Source organism: Dermacentor albipictus, chromosome 9 (genome assembly GCF_038994185.2).
Source record: "Dermacentor albipictus isolate Rhodes 1998 colony chromosome 9, USDA_Dalb.pri_finalv2, whole genome shotgun sequence".
Lineage (NCBI taxonomy): Eukaryota > Metazoa > Arthropoda > Arachnida > Ixodida > Ixodidae > Dermacentor > Dermacentor albipictus.
The window spans coordinates 41745005-41766799 of record NC_091829.1 but is presented as its reverse complement, the minus strand read 5'-3'; the positions used below and the strand labels follow the sequence as shown (position 1 = coordinate 41766799).

Below are 21795 nucleotides of genomic sequence, written 5' to 3'. Positions count from 1 at the left end.
GACAAGGACCCAAACTGCCGCCGAGTCTCTTCTGACAAACGTTATCAATCCAGTCAGTGACCAAGTCCTGGGTCATCCAACCTTTTTCATTTTCGTGCACAATCACGCCAATTGGAAACACGATTCCTTTCGGGAGCGTCTTCCGTCTGAAGATAAGATACGGGGGCAGCTTGTGCCCATCTGCAGTGCAACAATGCATTGCAGTGACTAGTTTTTTAGTGGCCGGAAGACAAAACGCGAACTTGCTTCGCCCCTCTTCTTTTCAACAGTTGTGGTGGCAGGCATGTCAACGTAAACGGCTCTGATCGGCATTTCCAATCTGTCCGAAGTGGTAGCTGTTTCTATGGCGCAACTTCAAAACGTACCGCTGAAAACTGTAATTTCTCTTCACATTCTTCGGGCGATTCTTGGCATATCCCTGTCCGCCCTCGAAGAGAAAAGCCTTTTCTTTTCATAAAATTTTATAGTGAGCACCTGCTCGCTTTGAAGTCACTCTGCCTTAGTTAGCCCTTTCTGTAGGGCTAACTGCATCGCCGGTACTTTGAGCAGATCGGTTGTCACAGGCCGCTGTGCCGCTCACTACTCTTGCACGTATTCCCCGAGCAGCTCTTCTATTTCGGCGCAGCGGTTCTGCTTCGGTCCACTGAAACCCTTCCTTGTTGTTTTGCTGACGAGAATATTCTTCTGTTTGCGCCAGTCCCGCACGCGTGTGATGTGGCCCGATTTCCGTCCGTCTTCGCGCACATGATAACTTTCCTTTTAAATGCGGCATCGTGGTAGACTCGGCGTGTCTTCGCAGTCAGCGCTTCTATGCTGATCGAATAAATGCAGAAAACGGGAAGACAGGCGGTACACTAGGTTACACCAGTGCCTGCTTACACGTACAACATGGAGGTATGCACATGGAGGAAGCTACGGCAACTAGGCTAGAAGCGCGTACGAGGCGGCCATTTTTCGAATGCTGACGGCGATATGGTAACGCGGATTTGGACAGTTAGGATTTGGACATGCAGTTTTTGGACCCGTCTTATCGGAAAAAAGATGCGCGTTAGATTCGACTAAATATGGTATTTAGAAAAAAAATTTACCGTAATTTTTCTAGGGTGACGGTAAAGTGAGAAAAAGATATTTTGCGTTGGTATATATTTACTGTTCATTCATAAATAACAACAATAAAAAAAGGGAAATAAACTTATTGATGCATTGTTATACACATAAGGCTTCGAAAATGCGCACACGAGAATATTTCATGAGTGTCAAATGCTCCTGCTTTTACACTAATATTTACGTCCATAACGTAATCGAACTGCGTACAGATGAGCGCACTCAAGAAAGCTGTGGTTGTGTGCCAATCAAAAAAGCAAAACGTGTGGCAAACTTCCGCTAATCTTCATCTTATCGCCAACCAGAGGCAATTAGTTTTCGTGAGTCTCAAAAAAAGAAAGAAAGAAAAGGAAATGCATGCGGGGCGGCGTCCTTCCTATGTGCACAGCTGTAAGCACTAAACAAGCGAGAAACAGGCGGTTGCCCTTTGAGCGATTAGTAACGAGATAGCCATCAGTATTGCGAGTGAAAGAAGCCGAAACCACCCGCAGAACAGAACCAAAAACAACCGCCTGCGCGCGAGCTGTAGTATATAGATGCGTTGGAGCAAACTAGCTCTAAAACAAACCGTGCAACAAAAACCGAGAAAGGGAGGCGCGAGAAAAAAATTCACTGTATTCCCACATAGTGGCAGCACATGCCAGAAAAGAAAAAGTTGGGAAATTGGTACGAATTTTAAACGTACAGACGACGCCGTAAATATATGGCTTCGACCATTTTGGGCTTGTTTGCGGCGCTGTATATTTACGTCATTGACCTTGAAAAGGGTTAAAGAACAAACGGGGGTAGCCAATGTTCTAGAAGTAGAATTGGGCCGGCCATGTAATGTGTAGGGCAGATAACCGATGGTCTATAAGAGTTGGAGAGTGGGTGCCAAAGGAAAGGAAGTTCAGTTGAGGACAGCAGAGAACTAGGTGGTAAGATGAAATTGGGGAAGTTTACAGGCCTAGAATAGTCCATGATGTTTCAGGGCACGAACATATAACCTTACTGCAGTTTATTCCTAGAATGGTGTCAACTGGGTCCAAACAGTAGCAATTGTAGAATGTGGACATAAAATAGGCTGTTGATGATGATTATGCAGCATGGAGGCCCATTTCATGCAGATACTGTGACAGCAACGTGTGAAATTCATTTTTCATGAGCCAACGCTCTTAGTCAAGTTGGTCACTTCTTAACGTCACTGAGTGCACTTTGACAGTCTTCCTCGTCAAGAGTAGATGACAAGCATCCACTAGACACAGGAGTGCTACGTCTGTTGTTGTGTACTTGGTTGTCTCTTGTTAAATCTCTTTGGTCTCTGTCGCTGCGAATGTTGTGCTGTCTCAGATGAAGTCATCGAAAGAATAAGAAACAGAAAATCGTGAGATTAACTTGCACAAAAGAGTGTGTAATCACACATTTCTGTGCTTGAACTTTGCAAGAGCAATGCGCTTGAACTGCAAAGTGTATTGTCCATCTGTATTGCAAACTTGTGTGACATCCTGCATTATTGCAATGATTTCTTTGCAGTGTATTGCAGTTCTGTTACATGAAGTCAGATCATGTAGTGTCCTTCGTAAACAGCCAACTCCTCAACAGCAGCTAGCATATGCGTGCATTTTTGCGTGAGTACTATGAGAACACCATTTCATGTTGCTACAACACCTGGCCACTTAAAAGATGATGCGGGCTCTTATGCAAATGTACGGGCCAAAATTATGCCAATGTCACATGCATAGCATATGATGGCAGTGATAGTATGCACATTAGTTAGCTATAAATTGATGCGTTTAATTCTGCTAGCAGTGTACACTGCATAAAGGTTACTCGCAAGGTATTTGACTTCTAATTAAGTGTGTGATGTCCCTGATTTCAGATTGATGTGGGAAAGCACAAATTTGGACTCTAGAACCTTTAATGTTTTTTTAACCCTGCAGGAGCCAGTTAAAGAGTGCATAAGAGAAGGACCACTTGATTTCAAGGAGGTGGTTGGAAGCGGCGTTGATGAAGGCGGCAGGTCTTGCCTTTGTGAGGTCATGGTAAAGGAAGAGCTCAGCCAAGTTGCCTTGGAGCCTCTGTCAAGAGATGCTGAAACGTCAGTGCTTGTTTTTATTTTTTTCTCCTGATTTTTGATACGCATATTGCCATTGACTTAAAGAGTACTAAGATGTCTTCTTCCTCTCTATTTTTTGTGTTAAGTGAAGCTCATGGACCTCGAAACCACAGAAACATTACTGACGAGCCTCAGAGCACCCTGAACAATGAACTATTGTAGATTTTCAGCAAACCAGTTCCGGTTTCGCTTCCCATTTGTATCTTCCCAGTTACAAATTGAATATTGCCAGAAGTGAATTGAATATTCAATACTTTTCCAATAGTTTTCAAATGATGAACAGCCGCTATAGAATGATGTTCACATCTCAGTATTCTGATAGTTAGCAAGTTTCTGTCATTACGTAGTATGTTATAAAGTGCTGTTTATTAAAGGGACACGAAAGGCAAATACTAGGTTGACGGGGGCACCACCCTTTACTGGAGTCAGTAAGTGAAACAGCGCCCCACAGGAAGCGCTACAGCTTTCTGTGCAAAATGCAAAAGTGCAGCCATGGAGAAACCGAGCCAAGACAGAGCGTTGTATTTGCCACTGCAGCTGCTCCATCATTCGGAAATTATGTGTGGTAGAGTACTTGGACAGAATTATGAGGGGTGCCTTCATCATGGGCTAGTACTTGAATGTTCTGGAGGAGTCTCTAATCGTGTTCTGCATATACTTCAATTTCTTGAGCACTATCTATTACTCTAGTGTTTTTGCCTTCAGTGTCCCTTTAAAAGCACAAATAGAGTATTAGAAGCAAACAAGTCGTTTGTGCGCTTGCGCAGGGCTTTTCAGACAGCGCGAGTCATCGCTGTACAGCCTGTAAAGTCTGGCTGCCTAAGTGACGTAGCCTGCTCCACTACAACTTCTCATGTTTTATGTCTGCCCATAGGAGTGAAAATTTACCGTACTTTTACTCCCAATTTTATATTTATTTGGGTACAGTTGGAAGTTTTGAAATATTCAAAATGTATTAGAACATATTCACATTTATGAATAATGACTACTCGGTTCAAAGAGCGAATCGAAAAAGCATTATTTAAAAGTTTTGAATATTCATGCACCCCTTCAATGAAGCCTTGGTGTTAAGCTAGCCACTTATGAAGGGCAGAAATAATGGAAAATGAAATGAATCTTTACCCAATACAGCGCCTGGTATACAAGCTACATTAACAGCAGAATCTTGTGGTTGGCGATTGCAACGTGAACGTATGTGTGTTTTTCACAAGAGTTCACTGTCCTGCCTTGCAGAATGTTGGATAGGATGATGAACCTGCAAGTTGATGAGACAACTGTGCAAAAGGTGGTTCCAGCCCGCATCACGGCCCTGGCTGTTCACCCTTCCCTGACAGCCACTCTTGTCTTTGCTGGTGACAAGCTCGGAAATTTTGGATTTCTGAAGCTGGTGAGTAAAGTTCAATAAGTGGCGGTCACATGTAATGATAAGTTGCCAATCACTTCTTGGAGAGTTTACAGCATCTGGTTGCATTTATTTATTGTTGCCTTGATGTGCAAATTGCAATGGGTGTTTCGGGTTGGTTTGTGCTTGACAATAACTTTGAGGCTGCAAATGTTATGTAGCGAAGAAACATTGTGTTGATGTGTTGAAAATCATTTCATGGCATACTTATTCACAGTTGTACCTCGCTACAATCGGGCTGCATCCGACATGAAAATACCTTTGTTTTATCAAACTCTCATTATAGGCATATAAAATCGACTCTCGTTACAACAGACTCTGTTAATCCGACAAAAAACATCTGTTTTATCCGAAGTTCATAATATCCGAAACGCCTCACTGCCAAAACTTTCGTCACAATGTCTAGCAACTTTATTGAAAAGAGTGAGTGACGAACGTCCAAAGTAAAAGACAAACGAAAAAAGTTGCAGTTTCGCCCGAAAGGCGAAGCACCAATTACGATAGTAAATTAAGCAAGATAAGTACACGCTAAATGTCGAAAGCACAGAGCATACGAAACCGCTGGCACTGGTTGCGTTTTGTCTGCATTGCAGATCGCTTTTAGGATGAGGCCCCCGTGGGCACACACTTTGTCCACATCGCAGATGGCGTTCAAGATATGGCGGCCATGCTGTGAGCAGCAGCCGCCGGATTAGAACCCCCCTCTCTCATCTAGTTGAGCCGCGATTGTTGGCTGACCCTCTCAAGTCAGTTGTCAGCCTGTGTTGACACTGCAAAAGTATGTTTTATGCGCCAGATTTTGAAAAAAGTTGCCTCTAAATTCATGCGCTGTAGCCAATAGTCCGTTGTGGCATGGTCCGTTACAATCAAAATTCGTTGCTTTAATAAATTAGGTAGAACAAACTAAGGCTGAAATATGGTCTATTATATCCAAAAGTCTGTTGTACAAGGCCCCATTGTAACGAGTGTAGACTGTATTCATTATCTCTATGTTGTACAGATGTTTAAATGTAGCAGGTTAGTCCATGCAACACTCATTTCAACATCAATGCAACACTAGTATAGTGATGCTTGTTCGTTGTGGTTACCTGGATTAACAATTCTGAAGCATTGTGTCATTGTCTGCTTACCTTGTCCTTGTTTGGTCACTTCCTGGAAAGTATTGTTTAGATACCCTGCTGGCATACTTCTGTTAGCCATTAGAGTGAAATCTTGATATAATGAATTTTGTAAGACTGCCAAAAATCCTTTGTTACTTTGGTATCAAAAACGTGCAATTAAAAAAATTTTAATTTAACAAAAGGATGCAGCTGCATTGCAAGCAGTACATCCTTAACTGCATTTACATTGGTCTCACACACAAAAAAGAAAAACTCCACGCAGTAGGAATCAAAGCGCACTTTTTGTGAAAAAGTAATCTCGTCAAGATGCGTGTACAAACCTCTCTGGCAGACGTTTTGTTATTAGTGAGATCATAGTCCATAGCTAGGAGTGTGTTCTATCGGCTGACAAGACGAAGACGATATGCTGCTATGTGGAAGCGAACATGACACAATGACTGTCAAGCATCGCCGACTGTCTCAAATGAATCATGCGGCAGTGCATTTATTCAGAGCGCAGATAAAAAGTCGGGCTTGGTGATAATGCCAGATTTTTCTAAGCTTCGTTAATCTGGAAAAAATTATTGTGGAGTACTGTGTATAGTAATGAGATTTTACTGTACTGCTAGCTTGTCCGAGTTCCAGACGGTGCAGTCGGGATCAGTGATCGCCGCCATGTGTGCTTCCAAGTGAAAATATTCTATGCTTCGCCTTTTTCCTTCGTTCTGCTTAGTGAACTAACTCGCGGTTAAAATCTCTTGAATTCTTTCATTCCAGGGTGCAGCTGAAAATGTGGTTGAGACATACACACCGCACAGTTCTGGTTTGATGTGCCTGAGGATCCGCCCTGAAGAGCCTCAGAAAATTTACTCTGGAAGCTACGACGACACCTTGCGGTGTGCGGACATTGAACGCGGCATTTTTGATGAGGTAAACAGTTGTTTACTGTAATGAGCTTATTATTAGGAGTGTAGGAATATTGAATAGTAGGTTTCGAATCGAATATTGAATTGAATCAGGAGAAAAGAAAGCCAAATATCTGAATTTGTCAGCAAATTTAATGCTTACAAATTTTGGGCAAGAAAATAGGGTGCTGTATATGCTCGGGAGTCTCCGAGCATTGCATAACACGAATGTACCAAGTTATCAGCAACTTGGGCACACTAAAATCAAGGCATACTTTGTAGCCTAATCTTATTAAAGGGTATGCCAAATTGGTATCCCAGGACTGATTACAGCTCAGTTCAAGATACGAAGGTCCGGAAAATATTTTTTTGTCAATAGAATTGCTGTTGAATAGAATCAAGTGCTTTTTTCTCTCCGAAGCTAATGAATTGGTTACGTTTTGCACTGAATATCGGTGAGGTTCTCAGTTTAATAATGGACCTGTGTTTTTCAGCAATGTCTTTATTTTGCATAGGAAGTATTGCTTCAGAGTTTTTCTCCAAAGTACAGAACAGCTGTCCTACTTATCCCGCCACATATGGGCACCATAAGTGTAAACGGTGAGCACGGAGGTAAACAAGGCGAAAGTCAAGCAAATGTTGTAAGGGCAAAAGCTAGGAGACTGAAGCGCAGTCGAAAACGATTGAACCGACGGGACACAAATTAAACTAAATGCAACATGGCAAGCTACGCTGACATTCCAAGCACGCGCATGTAGACGCTACTATGTTGAGAAACAAGCAGTCCATACAGTGCATACTGCGTATCCATTGCTCTAGCTCGTCACAGAGACGTGGCCACGGGGTGAAACAAACAAAAGTACCTTCTGCCGGACATTTAAGGCAGGGTGCGCACAGGTCCTTGAACACCTTGAAAACCCTTGAATTTGAATATTTGGTTTTCAAGGCCCTTGAAAATCCTGGACTTTTTGCTGCTCCTTGAAAATCCTTGAATTCCTAGCGTAGTACATGCAAATGACTATTAATAAAAAAACGCAGTTAAAATATTTGTATTTTCAGTACCGTGTTTCATTATGTGCGTTTCAGGCGTAAAAAATCAGTGTGTGCTAATATAGCCAATATTGCGCGACGGTTAGCCACACTGGAGCCACTCGGCTCTGAAGCCAACTTGAGCCGATTCAATCCAATCTGATCTTGGCGCTTTGTTATGGTGGTTGACGGCATTGCATTCTGCCGTCGCTTCTGCACCCGACTTGTTGCGGCTGAAACATCTGAATACAAAGCAAATACCTGGGAAAAGCAAATTTCAAGGCGCGTGGCTTCACAACGAGGCTTACAAAGACTGGATTGCACTAGATACGACGAGTGAGCACCGTGCAAGATGCAGGCCTTGCGGAAAGACCTTCGATATCACCAACATGGGCGAGTCGGCGTTAAAGAGCCATATGAAGAGTGCTAAGCATGCTGGCGTCATGGAGATTGCAGCCAACAGTTCGGTGCGAAGGTACTTAGTTCCAAGTACGGGGAAACAGTCAGCCGTCCCACCTCCTTCGCAATCGGGAAATCTAGATGATGCTTGCAAGGCACACGAGCTGGTGACGAACGCGGAGATTCTGTGGACTTTGAAAGTTGTCACATCGCATTTCTCCTATCGGTCGTCGTCGGAAGCAGGCCAGCTATTCCAGCATATGTTCCCGGACAGTGGCGTGGCCAAAGCATTTTCTTGCGGATAGAAAAAATGTGCCTATGTGACGTGCCATGGTCTGAGGCCCTTCTTTTTATCTGCTCTGCAACGGGATATAAAAGATTGCGATTACTACGTGGTACTCTTCGACGAGTCCACAAACGACTATCTCCAGCGGAAACAATTGGATGTTCACATCCGGTTTTGGAATTCGTCTCACAAGGTGGCAACGAGGTACTATACCTCGGTGTTTATAGGGCACTCAACATCCGAAGACATCCAAGGAACGCTGCTGACTGCGCTCGAGCCTTTCCCTCTTGAGAAAATTCTTCAGATTTCAATGGATGGTCCCAATGTTAACCTGAAGTTACTCAAGAATTTCCAAGAGCACCTGCATCAAACATACCAAGTTCAATGTCTGGACATTGGGACTTGTGGCCTCCACACCATGCACAACGCCTACAGGGCGGGTGTTACAGCAAGTAAGTGGGGACTTGACTGTCTGCTCTCCAGTCTGAGCGCGCTTTTCCATGGTTCTCCTGCAAGAAGGGAGGACTTCTCAGCAGTTACCGGTCAGGATACTTTTCCCCTGAACTTTGTTGCCCACCGTTGGTTGGAGAATGTGCCTGTGATAGAGAGAGCCTTGCTCTTGTGGTGTGACATTAAGAAGTTTATTGCAGCTGCAAGGAAGACGGAAGTAAGCCCCCCAAAGTGTGGATCATTTCACAACTTGTGTGAGTTTGCCAGTGATGACCTACTGCTAGCAAAGCTTCAATTTGCACTGGGTGTGGCCGTGACCCTCAAGCCATTCCTCACTGGGTACCAAACGGATCAGCCCATGGTGTTCTTTCTTGCAAGGGACTTGGAAACTGTGGTCAGGAAGCTACTGACGAAGTTTCTGAAGTGCTCGGTCTTGTCTTCAGCAAAAGGAGCCACTGGTCTGCTGATGGTGGACATTGAAAGCACGGAGAACCACACTCCACTTGAAAAGGTGGATGTAGGCCATGCCGCTGAACAGACTGTCAGGAAAACTAAAGCAAGCCAAAAGGACGTGTTCCAGTTCCACATGGAATGCAAACGCTTCTTGGTCAGTGTGACAAAGAAGGTGCTCGAGAGAAGTCCACTGAGATTCCCAATCGTGAGGAGTTTGTCCTCTCTGGACCCACGACAAATGTGTACTAAACCAGATGAGTGCCTGGCCGGCTTCAGAAGAGTGTTGGATGCCCTCATTACAGCGGGCAGAATGTCTGAGCACCAAAGAGACACTGTACTAGGGGAGTACAACGAGTTCCTGCAGGAAGAGATGCATAACCTGCGAATGTTTGAGAAGAACGTAAACAGGTTGGACGAGTTCTTGACTGAGCTGATGCAGTTTAATTCATCATGTGGGGAACTGTGGAAGGTTGTCAAACTTTTGCTCGTGCTCAGCCACGGACAGGCCACTGTGGAGCGAGGGTTTAGCGTGAACCGCCAGGTTTCTGTAGAAAACCTGAAGGACCTGTCGTACATTTCGCAACGTATTGTGTGCGATGCTGTGGACAAGGCAGGGGGCGTCCTTAACGTCCCTATTACAAAAGAGCTGAGGACTGCTGTATCAGCTGCCCGGCAGCAGTATGCTGCATATCTGGAAGCAGAAAAAAAGAAGCAGTGTGATCGTGTAAGGGAATCAAAGAGGCGCTGCATTGACGAAGAGATTGACGCAATGAAAAAAAAGAAAAAGAAACTCGAGGCAACAATAGCTGACCTCCAGGCTTCAGCGGATACCTATGCCGAAAAGGCAGAAGCAGCAAATGATCTGAATTATGTGGTCAGATCAAATAGTCTGAGGAAGGCTGCACGAAGCAAGACTGAGGAACTGTGTAGCCTCAACCAGAAGATTCAGGAAAAGCGGCAGGAGCTCCCCTGAAGTTGCCATTAGCACTTTTGCAGAATTGATTGCTGTTCGACATTGGTGCAGTGCACTGCAGTGTGTTTTTCAAGACGGAACATATGTTGGTTTAGTGCAATACAATCTGTTCCTTGAAATGTTTTTCTTCGACTTTGTTCAGTAATATTATGTTGGTTTAGTGCAATACAAGCTGTTCCTTGAAATGATTTTTTTTTCGACTTTCTTCAGTAATGTTATGTTGGTTTAGTGCAGTACAAGCTGTTCCTTGAAATAATTCTTTTTCGAATTTGTTCAGTAATATTATCTTGGTTTAGTGCAATATAAGCTGTTCCTTTAAGTGCTTTTCTTTTTCAACTTTGTTCAGTAAAATTTGTACCTGATATTGAAAACTGCTGCATGTAGCATTGTGTCGAGTCCTTGAAAATACTCCCACTGAGCCTTGAAATTTCTTGAATATCCTTGAATTTTCCCCTTTTGAGTCTGTACGAACCCTGTTAAGGGAAGATGTGGGTCTTAAAACCAACTTTGTTAATTTTAGTGTGAACGGGATGATATTTAACAGTATTGTTCGGCTTTTTCTGCTGATTGCAAATATCTAATTAGATTTTGTATATCTTCATTAGAACAAATGATGCAAAGTTCTAATACAGAAATTTAATGAATTTCTAACGGGACTTTTCAAAAACTTAACTTTGTCAAGAGGAAAAACAAAGTATATGGCCAGAACGCCAGAGAGTAGCTCTAGCCGGTGATGCTATTTTTATTGTTCTCAGTGCAATTATAATGCAAAAATACCAGATGTAAACATAATTTCAATATCTTTGCTAATTTTAATTTGTATTTAGTGGCAATTAAAATTTAGCCGGCAACTTTAGAAATAAATAAATAGCATCACCGGCTAGATCGATTCGACACAAATATATTGATACCAAACATTTTGCTGGTACTTAGAAAGAACATATGAAGATACCCCGTAAGGCAGTGTGCGGTGTTTAAAAAAATGAAGCTGAGAAAAACGAGTTTGAACTTTTAGTTCACTATAACTTTTAATGGACTAACAATATGGCAATATAAATTGCACCACCATGTAGCCCTGTCTTTCAGCAACAAGTTTATGACATATACAGTCGCCGACCGATTTTCCGGACTCCGAAAATTCGGACATGCCCGATTATTCGGTCATCCTCGCGGCACCGCCATACTCCCCATAGACCATAATGTATAACAACTGCCGAAAGTTCGGACACCTTATAACCTCTCGTCTGATTTTTCGGACACTCCTTGAGCCAACTCGGTCGAGAGCACTATGCACCGACTCTGACCGGTGCATGGTTCGACTTGCTGAACGCCATTTTTGTTTTGAACGGAGCTTCCTTGCTGCCCCACGAAGTGGCGCTACTGGAAATCCCCGCTCATCATCATCGTTTCTGCCTGGTTAGATAGAGTGGCTCTGCAGCAGTTCCGGTTTCAGCTTAGTAAGCCATGTCAAGACAATCCAGCAGCTGATTTGTTTCTTCGCTGACGCTGTGAGCAGGCCGCATTTTTCGTTTGTGCGACTGGTGTCGGCACGGTGGTGTTTGCTTTGTGTGCTGTGTTGAGGTTTCGGTGAGCCAACGCGGCATACGTAAACATCGCGTCAAAGGTCTAATGGCGCCGACAGTGCCCGCGCAGACTGCTCTGGGGAATGCCGGCAAGCGGGTGCCGGGAGGCCTAAAACTTGTCGCCTACCGACGTGCTCCCTACTGACGCCGAAAATGTTCTGCCGAGACCTGTGCAGTGGTTGCATTGCGATTCCGGACACCGTCTCATTTGACAGTTTCATAAGTGCTGACACTGCTGTAGTGACATGCGCAGAACTCGACGACGGCAAGACCATTCGTCAGGTTTCTGCTGCACCGCCGGAGATGACGCACCATGTGCTACGCTGCCGTCGCATGCGGAGCGTGTACAAGCAGTGACTGTGCTTTCAGCCGCTAATAGTGACCGCATGTGACCGTACGACCCTCTCCGAGATTCAGGCTTATCTGATTGCGCGTAAACGGAACAGCGTGCAACGGCGCATTCACGATTTCTTCCAAGCCTACTGCCGAGCCCCAATAAGTGCGTGGAAATAAAGGATTTCCTTTTTTTTTTCTTAATCTGCTTTTTCGGACACCTGTTTATTCGGACATTTTCGCAGTCCCCGTGAGGTCCGAATAAACGGTCGGCGACTGTATATGGCCATTTTGCAAAAATAACATTGAGATATTGGTTGCAAAATCATGCATAGTCACTGAAGGCAATGCCAGAAAGCTAGCACCACGAGCTTCACATTCCTATTTTAGTTCCTTGTTGTACAGAAGGCACACAAATGACATCCCTATGCAAATAAGGCTGCGCAGAGTTCATGGCCACAACAAAATATGTCCTTTCCACAAAGTTTATGGCTACAACAAAAAATTTGAATCAAATACCAGTGGTGGTCGCCATATTTCAATGGAGCTGAAATGCAAAAAAGTTCCTGTGCTTGTGTTGTAGCGCTTCCCAAGTGGTCAAAATTGGTCCAGGATCATATCACGGTTTTTGAACGTAAAATTCCAGAACGCAAATAAACAAAAAAATTATCTCTTGCACACTCTCACAATTGTGCATTCAGCAAAAGGTCACACCTATACCTTTAAAAGCTCAGGACTGTAGGCAGAGTCTGTTGGTGGCTTGTGCCTCTTTGCAAGCTTGTTTATCAAAGCATTTCTGTTTGTGTAATACTTGTTGGACATGTGAAGCCTCCGACGATCCTTTCGCGCATGCCACACGTGGAGCACTCCAGCACAAGCTTGGCACAGAGCCCGTACTCCTTGGCGGGGTCCTTCGAAGCATCAGCGTTTTCTTGGCGCACACGGGACACGGCATAAGTCCAAAAAAGTCTTGCACCACGGATAAATCCACGATGGCAAGTTCCGTTCCGCTGTCGCTGACGTCCTCTTTCGTGTCAACACCCAGCAGCTCAAACTTTCGCTCCGTTGCAGACTGCGACGCCAGGCGCCTTATCGGCGATCGCTGCGCGCTTGCTTCTTTCTTCGGTCGTGAAGAAAACGGTATCTACACGGTCTGCGCCAACATGCGAGGCGTGGGTGGACGAAGTGTTGACGCTAGACGTACTGGGTTGCAGCTCGGAACTCGATCCGGCAGAATCTTCAGGCAGACCAGCAGCCGGCAACTCCGGGTACACGACAGGCTTATCCGTCTTCTGTCGTGCATTCCACGGCCGCCTTCGCGCCTTGCCGAACGCTTGACGCGTAGTAGTCTTCATACGACGGTGTCCTCCAGCCATTCGGGCAGCGAAAAAGACACTTTATCGAACATCGTCGAGAAGCGAGCGGCCGAACGTTCACAGCGGCGCGATGAAACCACACAAACACGCAGCGCACACGAGAGCGACCGGCCTGTTGGGAACGCGGGAATCGGCACTCAAACGGCGCCAGACCAATAGGAGCGAGGCGCGCGGTGGGCGTGCGCGCTTTGGCCAATCAGCGGCACGGGCGCATCCTTCAGAAATGACGCGATAGCGTCGGTTCCTCCTCACCTACGCCATATTGAACCGGCGCAAAATACGCACAAAGAAAGCAGCTTCCAAACAAGCTCAAAATGGCGCCCGCCGGCCAACGCGTTCGCAAATGACGACGGCGCGAAGTTCGAACATTTTTGGCGATTTTTTCGCTCATTCCGCGGCCACCCTGGCCCGTATAGGTGTTCTTTTTTATTATTTTCCGATTAAATTTAGGTTCTAGATTTCGCGGAGGGATTCTTGAATGTATAAACATAGCGAAAACGCACTTTTTCAAAAATCGACTTTTTTGCGATTTTTCGACATTTCAAGACCCGCGTCTCCCCTTAAAGTATGTATTCCTGTGACCAACAATGCAGCAGTCCCCCGGTGTCATAATGAAGATGCGACGTAAGGCCGCAAGGTGCCTTCACTTTATCTTGTCTGCAACAACATTCATGACAAACACCTTTGTTTAGCCCTGCGCCGTGGCAACACTGCCGTACTGCATGCTCCCATATGTTCGGTAAGCAGTTATATGCTGAGTGGTCTGAACTGAACCAAGTTTCTGGTGAAAAGTAACTTTAAAGCAATTGCATTGCGCATTATTTTATTAATAGTACTAATTATTATTTATCTTTTCTTGTTTGAATAGCTTTGTGATGCTGCATTATTTGTTTAAATCAGCACTTAGTCTTTTCTCATGCCCATGTTAACATTCTTCTTTTAGGCCACAGTTTTTGTGCCCTGGCCATGTTAACAACTTCTTGAAATTGGCAAATATTAAATTTCATGTTCGAGTCGAACTTGAAGTGAATAGTAATTTGGTCTAATAGTTTCGGATTGAATAGGTTGAATAGTAGTACAGATAAACATCAGTATGACAAAGTGGTAAAATCTGGGATCTGGGGGCCTCAATATCTTGTTAGTCACAGCCATATGAAGAAACAAATAAATGAAATGAAAGATAGCATGGGGGGCAAGTAATTGTTATGTTTAACTTAACACGTAAACATAATAAGGAAAAGAGGAAAGGAAATTGAGGAAAAATGAGTTGCTGGCATGGTGGCCAAACCCACACCTTCCGCATTACGTGTACGGGGCTTTAGTAATTAATCTCCCGTAGCAGTTATCCTGTCCACTTTCCTGGGCACATGTGTAGACATACGAGAGTATTTCTGTATTTCTCGCCAAGTTTCAGTATTTTTTGGCTTCGGCGGTAGCATTTCTCAACCTTCTAAGGTTGGCAGGTCTGTAATTGCATGACTGAAATGTTTAGGCACAAGCTGTGCTAGTCCACTGTTATTGAAAGTTAATCGTGCTTATTCGTGCAGATCTATCGCACTGACCCCGATGTCGGTGTTATGTACTTTGACTGGATGCTGGACAACACAATGATCGTGGCACACTCTGATGGTCAAGTTTCCTTTCTGGACACCAGAATGCAGAAGTGAGTGTTTCGTACTTGGGTTGCTGCTTGTTAGGAAACTACATGGACATTTTTGGTTACATAGGGGCAGATCCTGTTTGATTTTGTTTTTACGCTGTTATATTGCTGAAAATACAGCCTGGCCGCAAATTTGTGTCCAGCACAAAAATAACTTCATTGCAGCAGACTCTCTTTCATGGAACCTCAAGGGACCAGGGAAATTGGTTCCGTTTATCAGGAGTTTACTGAGAAGCACGTGTGCAATTATGTGGCTGCTTTTAGGTATAAAGAGTTGCAGCTGAGTTGGATATTTTTAGTTTGTGTTATGACTGAAGTTTGTTTCAACCTCCATGAATTTTGGCCTTCAGCAATCTGAAATCCTTGAATTGTCCTTGAATATTTTGTTGGATGTTCTGTATGAACCGTGTCGGGGACACATGCTTGGTGATACCGGGTATGCACGTCTTTAGAAATCCACGGGCGCTTAGGGTGCACCATGCGCGATGTACATCTTTACACTTGAGCGGACCCTCACTCTATTACAAGTTTAGCTGTTCTTCTTTGTTTTTTTTTTACATAACTCAGTAATTATTTATACTGAAATGAATACTCTTATTTCAGCTGACTGACAGAAGCGATCCATGCATGTGGTTCTTTTATTCAGAATTGAAATGTCAGCGTGTAGATATCGGGCAAATTCACGTCAGCCACACATGTTCAGCATTTTTGTGTTCCACGAAAAAAGGCCAGGTGGTACCGGATACCCGATGCAGAAAACTGGGTGGAATTTATCAAGAATGTGAAGAAAATTTGGTGGGTCAGTGCATGCAAAACATGACATTAGTGTGTTTCATTGGTGTTGTCATGTGGGCCTGCTAGTTAGAAAGATAAACATGGCGAGGGGTCTAGAGCTAGTTTGTTATTGTAAAGCTGAGAGATAAATTCTAGTTAAAACTTATGCATTTGTACTTGCGCTGGCTGTACGTCATTAGCCTGCATTATTTCAATGGGGAAAACCTAATGCAGCAAATTTGTTGAATATGAACCTTGCAGCCTTCCTTTCGTTTGAGTGCATCCACTGAGATAGTTGAAAAAGAATCCATGATCAGGTCTAGTATACGAAAGAAAAGCAAGCAGGATGCCTTGTATAGACCAAGCAAAGGGTCTTCATAGATTCTGTCAGCTTGATTGCTTGCGGTGCAGTTACGTGTCATGTGAACATTGCTAAATTACAAACGCATGCCTTGCTTCATCTCCAATACACATTGGTGTGATCACACGAGATTGGCTTGCAGGCTGCGGGCCAGCCAAGCCTAGCGGTAACAGAGAATGCAACACTTTTTCTACCAGAATACATATTTTGAGCTGCGAGCGAGTAAATGCCGTATTTACTCCTGAGAGGCCTGCACGTTTTAAGATTTTTTGCATGGTGCTGGTTTTACATGAGGCTGGCCTATGGCTAATCGCTGAAACCTCCAACTCCTATGCAGAATAACACACACTGGCGGGAGACTATGAAAACTTCTAAACAATCATCTCCGTCTCGAGCTGCCCTAGTTGAGCTTGTCTCATCTGAGCTCTCAACGATGGCCTTATACAAAACCACATTTCACGCAGTCAACATCCACGTGCACACTTTCTGCATTGATGCCCTTTCCAGTGCGTGAAAGCATGTTGCAGTTAAAGCTAGATTCACGGGACATACCAAACTCCACAGATGAGCATTACGTGACTCGGTGCTTCCCAATCACGCTACTCACAAGGACAAAGCAGATAAGCTGCTGACAATTCATTTTGCTGCAGGTCAGCCATGTCATGCTTGTGTACGGAATTATGCCCCTTATGTGAATCTAGCTTGAATGGCGAGCCAAAGCATTCAATAGCCTTGAAGCGTGCTGGATCTGTGGATCAGTCAGATACAGTGATGACGATGTTGCTATCGTCTGCAGGGCAGTAACTAGTGCCATCTAGTAGCATCTTGCAGAAATTAACCAGCACGTAGCATGGCCTGGTTGCCCAATCTTGGAGATAATACACATGGTACGCACATATCATTTTGTGGAACTCTTTTTTCCCCCTAATTTTCGCACCCCAATGTGGGGATGTGGGCATTGCACAAGGGCAGGCCATACGTGAGTAAATATGGTATGTGCTTTGTTGTAACTGATATTGTTTTGAATCCTGTGTTTTTGGTTTTCTCAGAGCAGCAGAATGAGACTGTGCTTATCTGCGGATGCTGGTCTCTTCTTAGTTGCCGACTGTGTTTCAACTTTTGCTGCCCTTACAGGAAGCAAACTGGCTCGTACCAACTGCACAATCGAAAAGTGAGGACCGTCAATGCCCATCCCACGAACAGCTGGTGGTTCTTGACGGGCAGCACAGATGCGTAAGTGTAGGCCATGTTGCAATATTTATGCTACAGCCTCCTTAGATTCTTATTGAACTTGATTTCAAGGGACTGTTATAATACATTCCCTCTGCTTCCTTTGTAGCGTTTTTGTATAGCTAAATAATAATCAATATAGTGGATGTTCTAGTTACCCGAAAAGAAAAACGGGAAAAATAGGGCAGAACTTCGCAACACAAGCATCTCCCGTTTATGTTCCATGTAACAGACTACTTGGAGTAATCACTTGGTATAGTAGTTGGCTGCACCAAAGGTTTATTTTTCTTTCACCCAATATAATCATGCGCAGCATTTCACTGTCACCACCGGTATGCTCAACGAAGCTGCGGACGGCATTCAGGGACTTGATAACTGTCGCTCAAGTGGGCCCATTAGTGGGCTCATTATCGTCTCCAGCATTGCCTGCTGCCACACCCCTTGGTAGCTTTGTCTCCCACGTTAGTGTACATTGTCTGTACATCTGCTTCCATGTTTAAGTAGTCATCGAAGCTTAGTCAGTCGCTCCTGTGGCTGTCTTCATACACCAGCAGAACCATGCATATGACCGAGATTTCCCATGCGGTTGGGAATCCTACACGTACCACGCAGCTGGCTATTCACATGAAAAAAAAAAAAAAAAGGAAACTGAAAAGCAAGGCTGCCAAGTTTATCAATGTGGTGGTGATAGTGGTGCTCTGACTCGCTTCTTTGTAGTGGGTGGCTAGCCTGCTAGACAGGTCAAGGTCAAAATAAACAGAAATTTGATGCGCACCATCGCAAGACGTAGGCACTTGACACAGCTGTACAGCCTATCGGGACCTACATCACGAGATCTAGCACTTGCTCATTCGGTGGTGTCCAGAGTGCAGCTCCAGCGACGGCTCTCTCGGGAGTCCGATCACGAAGGCCATGCATTTGTTTACTGCAACTTCCAGATGCAATTGCAGGATCCAGAGACACGTCACGGCCACCATCTCTTTTACATTGCATTCGAGATGTGCAAAGCGGGTAGCGCGTCGCATTATACTGGTCTCTGAGGCCCTATCCGGAAACTGTGAATTATCCGGGTGGATGTGTGCGGGCCTTTCAAATTATCCGTTACGCTAATTCACATGGCAGACTACGGGAATACACAAATTCTATGAATTAGAATTTTCAAATAAACTGACATCAAGTCATTAAGGTTTTACTGTATATTGGACAGTTGTAACGTGTTGTTCTTGGTGTTGCCATTTTCTTCGCGGGGACATTTGTGTTTTTGGTCTTCCAGGACGGTAAAGCTGTGGGACTCCCGAATGATGTCCAGAAAGAGTCCTGTGCCTCTGGGAATGCAGGCGCACAATCGCTCCTGTTCGGCAGCATTCCTCTCTCCGGTTGAAGGCAACAAGGTTGTCTCGACATCATTTGATGACACTATCAGGTGTGTCATCTGCGACGCTCGCATAATTCACTAATTAGTCTTTTTTTTTTTTATTGTGTGTCACTACAGTTTGGAAAGAATGTCACCTAGAACTAGCAGTGCATCTTGTCCCAAATTCCCAAAACCGGTGCGTAGCGCAGAATTTATTGCAAGAGGGTAAGCTTCACCTACTAGCTGGGTTCAATTATACATTTACAACATGCATGGTGAAATTAGTAATAAAAGGTTATTACTGAATTATTAATGAAATGTTATTACTGAATAACGGTTAAGTAATCTATTGGTTTCACAAAGAACCTGATATAGTAGTACACTGCTTCAAATGGGTTGCAAGAAAACGTCCTCTAATCATCTGTGCTGCGTCTGATAATGAGTTAGCACCTGCCCTGGTAGCAGTAGCCCAGCGGCGGATGCATTTTGATGGGGACGAAAACGCAAGAATCCTGGGTGGTCAAAATTAACATCCCAGAATTTAATTAAATTTAAATGTCGTAATTAATCGACATCCATTCACTGCAGTTTGCCTCTAAGCTCACTCTGCAGCTTTGGGATGCAAAACTTCACAATTTAAATTTTTCGTTTACCCAGCTGTGTAGTGCACTAGAAATAATAACCAGACTAGTTGGTATCGTAGAAACTAACTTCTCTAAGTAAAAATGTGCAGCATCTGCAAATAAAATGGGCAGAAACTCACGACCATTTTCTTTCACATGGGGGGGCCTATGTCAGATGTGAATACATTAGAGAGATGATCTAGAGTGCATATCCCATTCTCTAAAGTGAATGGAAGTGTGTTACCTTCCATCACTTTGCAGACATGGACCTTGTTTTGGGTGCTGTGTGACTATGCCACAGGCACAATGTTGGTTCTGCCACCATTTGATGTACTAGTGGTGCTCTGTCCAAAGTCTGAATTTTCGGACTCAATGGGAGCTGCGAAAATATCAGAAGAAATGAGTGCACGTCCCAAGGGCTCAAATCGCCATGCGTCCGAAATAGCTCTGAAGGCCTGCCGGTACACTTGCTAGGCGTATCGGTGCTCGCACTGTGACAGGAGATGGCGGGCACATGCGTGCACATTTTAAGAATATGTACTGCTTCCTGTGACAGTGGCCCCTCTTTTCAGTCTTGATGTGCTTCACCACTTGACCCTTTTAACGTTTGCCGTTTTTCTTCGCGCTTCAAAGCCATCCGCATGAATGACAAAGGTGGAATTAGCGGAAAATTCTTTTAATGAAATGCATGGCACCGAATTGCAGGGAGCCTAGTAGCTAGCATCGAAGGAGCCAGGCCTAGCGCTGCCACAATGACTACGGCTGCCAGCAGATTGGCGTGCGAAATCGCTGGTTCGATGCTGCGACATGATCAAAATGGTAGCAGGGTTGGCTTAAATTAATGCCATTTCAAGCCTGCATTACGGGGGAAAAGGCCAGAAAGTTGGGCGACAAAGGGCTTCAGCGTCCAATATTTCAGACGTCCTTATACATTGGCTCTGTGGGGTTTGTGGCGGTGGCACAAAGGCGGCCAAATTATCGGGCATGTCCAAAAAGTCAGGTGTCTGGAAAATCGGTTGTTGGCTGTGTTACATAAAACGGGAACCGGTACGAAGAGCAAGACGCAGTCTGAGGACCAACTGTGCCACTGGTAGGAGGTCAAACACCTACCTCTTCTTCACATAGCATGGAAGAGCAGGGAACAAAGATGATGATGCATCACAGACTGAATAGAAATTACAGCAAAGAGTACAGCCATAAAGATATGTGCAAATTGCATCTGCCTCAGTTCTGTTTTGTGTGTGTGCACATGAAAGTGCACATGTGCACATTTTTTTTGTATTCTACAGTTTCATGTTGACAAGCCCGGACCACCTCTCCTAGGGATGGGTTTACATTGTGCAGTTAAGGCGTGTTGTGCTGTTAGCCTGGAACAACATACATGATCAATTCTAATTCATTGTTTGTGTGTGATTTATGGTTGTTTTGAACGCAACACTGATGCTCCCCTTTCCTTTTTTTTTTTCGCAGAATATGCAACATCAATCAGGCAACTGGGGAAATAAAGCAGCAGGTCACGCTCAAGTAAGTGCTTCATTTTTTAATAGTGTCGCTTTCACTTTTTTCACATTCAAAGATATGTAGTGAAATTTTTAATGTCGCACAGCCCAAGGACATTGCAGCCAGCCAAAATGACAATGACACAGCGAGCTATTAGTGTCAGGCTTAAAAACACACGCCACTATTTCAGCGTTGACAAAACTTGGCGTGCACTAGGCAGTTTTACCTTGTACATAAACATATTTGCATTTGCAAATATAGTAAAACCTCGTTAATTCGAACTCGGTTAATTCGAAATCCCGGATAATTCCAAGGTTTTCTGCGCTCCTGTATTTTCCGATGTAAATTTGACCGGATAATTCGAACCGGCGAACTAGGCCAACCCGGTTAATTCGAAGATTTGGGGTGCTATGCGGCAATTCCCAATCCCAATTTCACCACAAACCTGACGAAACGACGGCCATTCGGAGCCGCAAGGTGATGCCACATAGCAATCGCGATTATTTATAGTAACCCGTAGTACTGCTAGCACAAAAATCAGTTCACCGCGCACTGCCGAAACGTGCGCCTGCGCTTTTGCAATATATTTCTGTGTTTTCAGAAATATATTGCAAATGAACACTTCCAATGCATGATGCAAACGTAGCCTGGCCTGCATGGTAATGCATAGTGTAAACATATTGCTTGTCTCTCAATTCCATTTTGAGTGGCCACGATTAAAAGTATATGCACTTATGCTGGTAAGAAGCTAATTTGTGAACTTTAGTTGGATCCCATTGGCTGTCACCGCACCATTCCCGACATT

At 44.3% G+C, this 21795-nt stretch overlaps 2 protein-coding genes across 4 annotated transcripts in view; both read left to right on the top strand.

Moving 5' to 3' along the window:
* The window catches only part of LOC139049710 (WD repeat-containing protein 76-like), a 32677-nt gene that overhangs the window by 8713 nt on the left and 2169 nt on the right, over positions 1-21795 (top strand). For all 3 annotated transcript variants that reach the window (XM_070525450.1, XM_070525451.1, XM_070525449.1), the window contains exons 7-13: positions 3024-3181; positions 4433-4586; positions 6479-6631; positions 15036-15151; positions 17418-17516; positions 18787-18936; positions 20961-21014. In XM_070525450.1, the coding sequence (XP_070381551.1) occupies positions 3024-3181; positions 4433-4586; positions 6479-6631; positions 15036-15151; positions 17418-17516; positions 18787-18936; positions 20961-21014 (884 nt within the window). The remainder of the gene's footprint in view (positions 1-3023; positions 3182-4432; positions 4587-6478; positions 6632-15035; positions 15152-17417; positions 17517-18786; positions 18937-20960; positions 21015-21795) is intronic.
* LOC139049773 (uncharacterized) lies at positions 8025-10213 on the top strand. The gene is made up of 2 exons (XM_070525579.1): positions 8025-8124; positions 8413-10213. The coding sequence occupies exons 1-2, from the start codon at positions 8025-8027 to the stop codon at positions 10194-10196; spliced, it is 1884 nt and encodes a 627-aa protein (XP_070381680.1). The 3' UTR covers positions 10197-10213.

Coding starts and splice junctions, on each gene's coding strand:
- LOC139049773 (XM_070525579.1), top strand. CDS start 8,025: ATGGGCGAGTCGGCGTTAAAGAGCCATATGAAGAGTGCTAAGCATGCT. Junction 8,125..8,412: donor GCGAAGGTACTTAGTTCCAA/GTACGGGGAAAC, acceptor GGGATATAAAAG/ATTGCGATTACTACGTGGTA.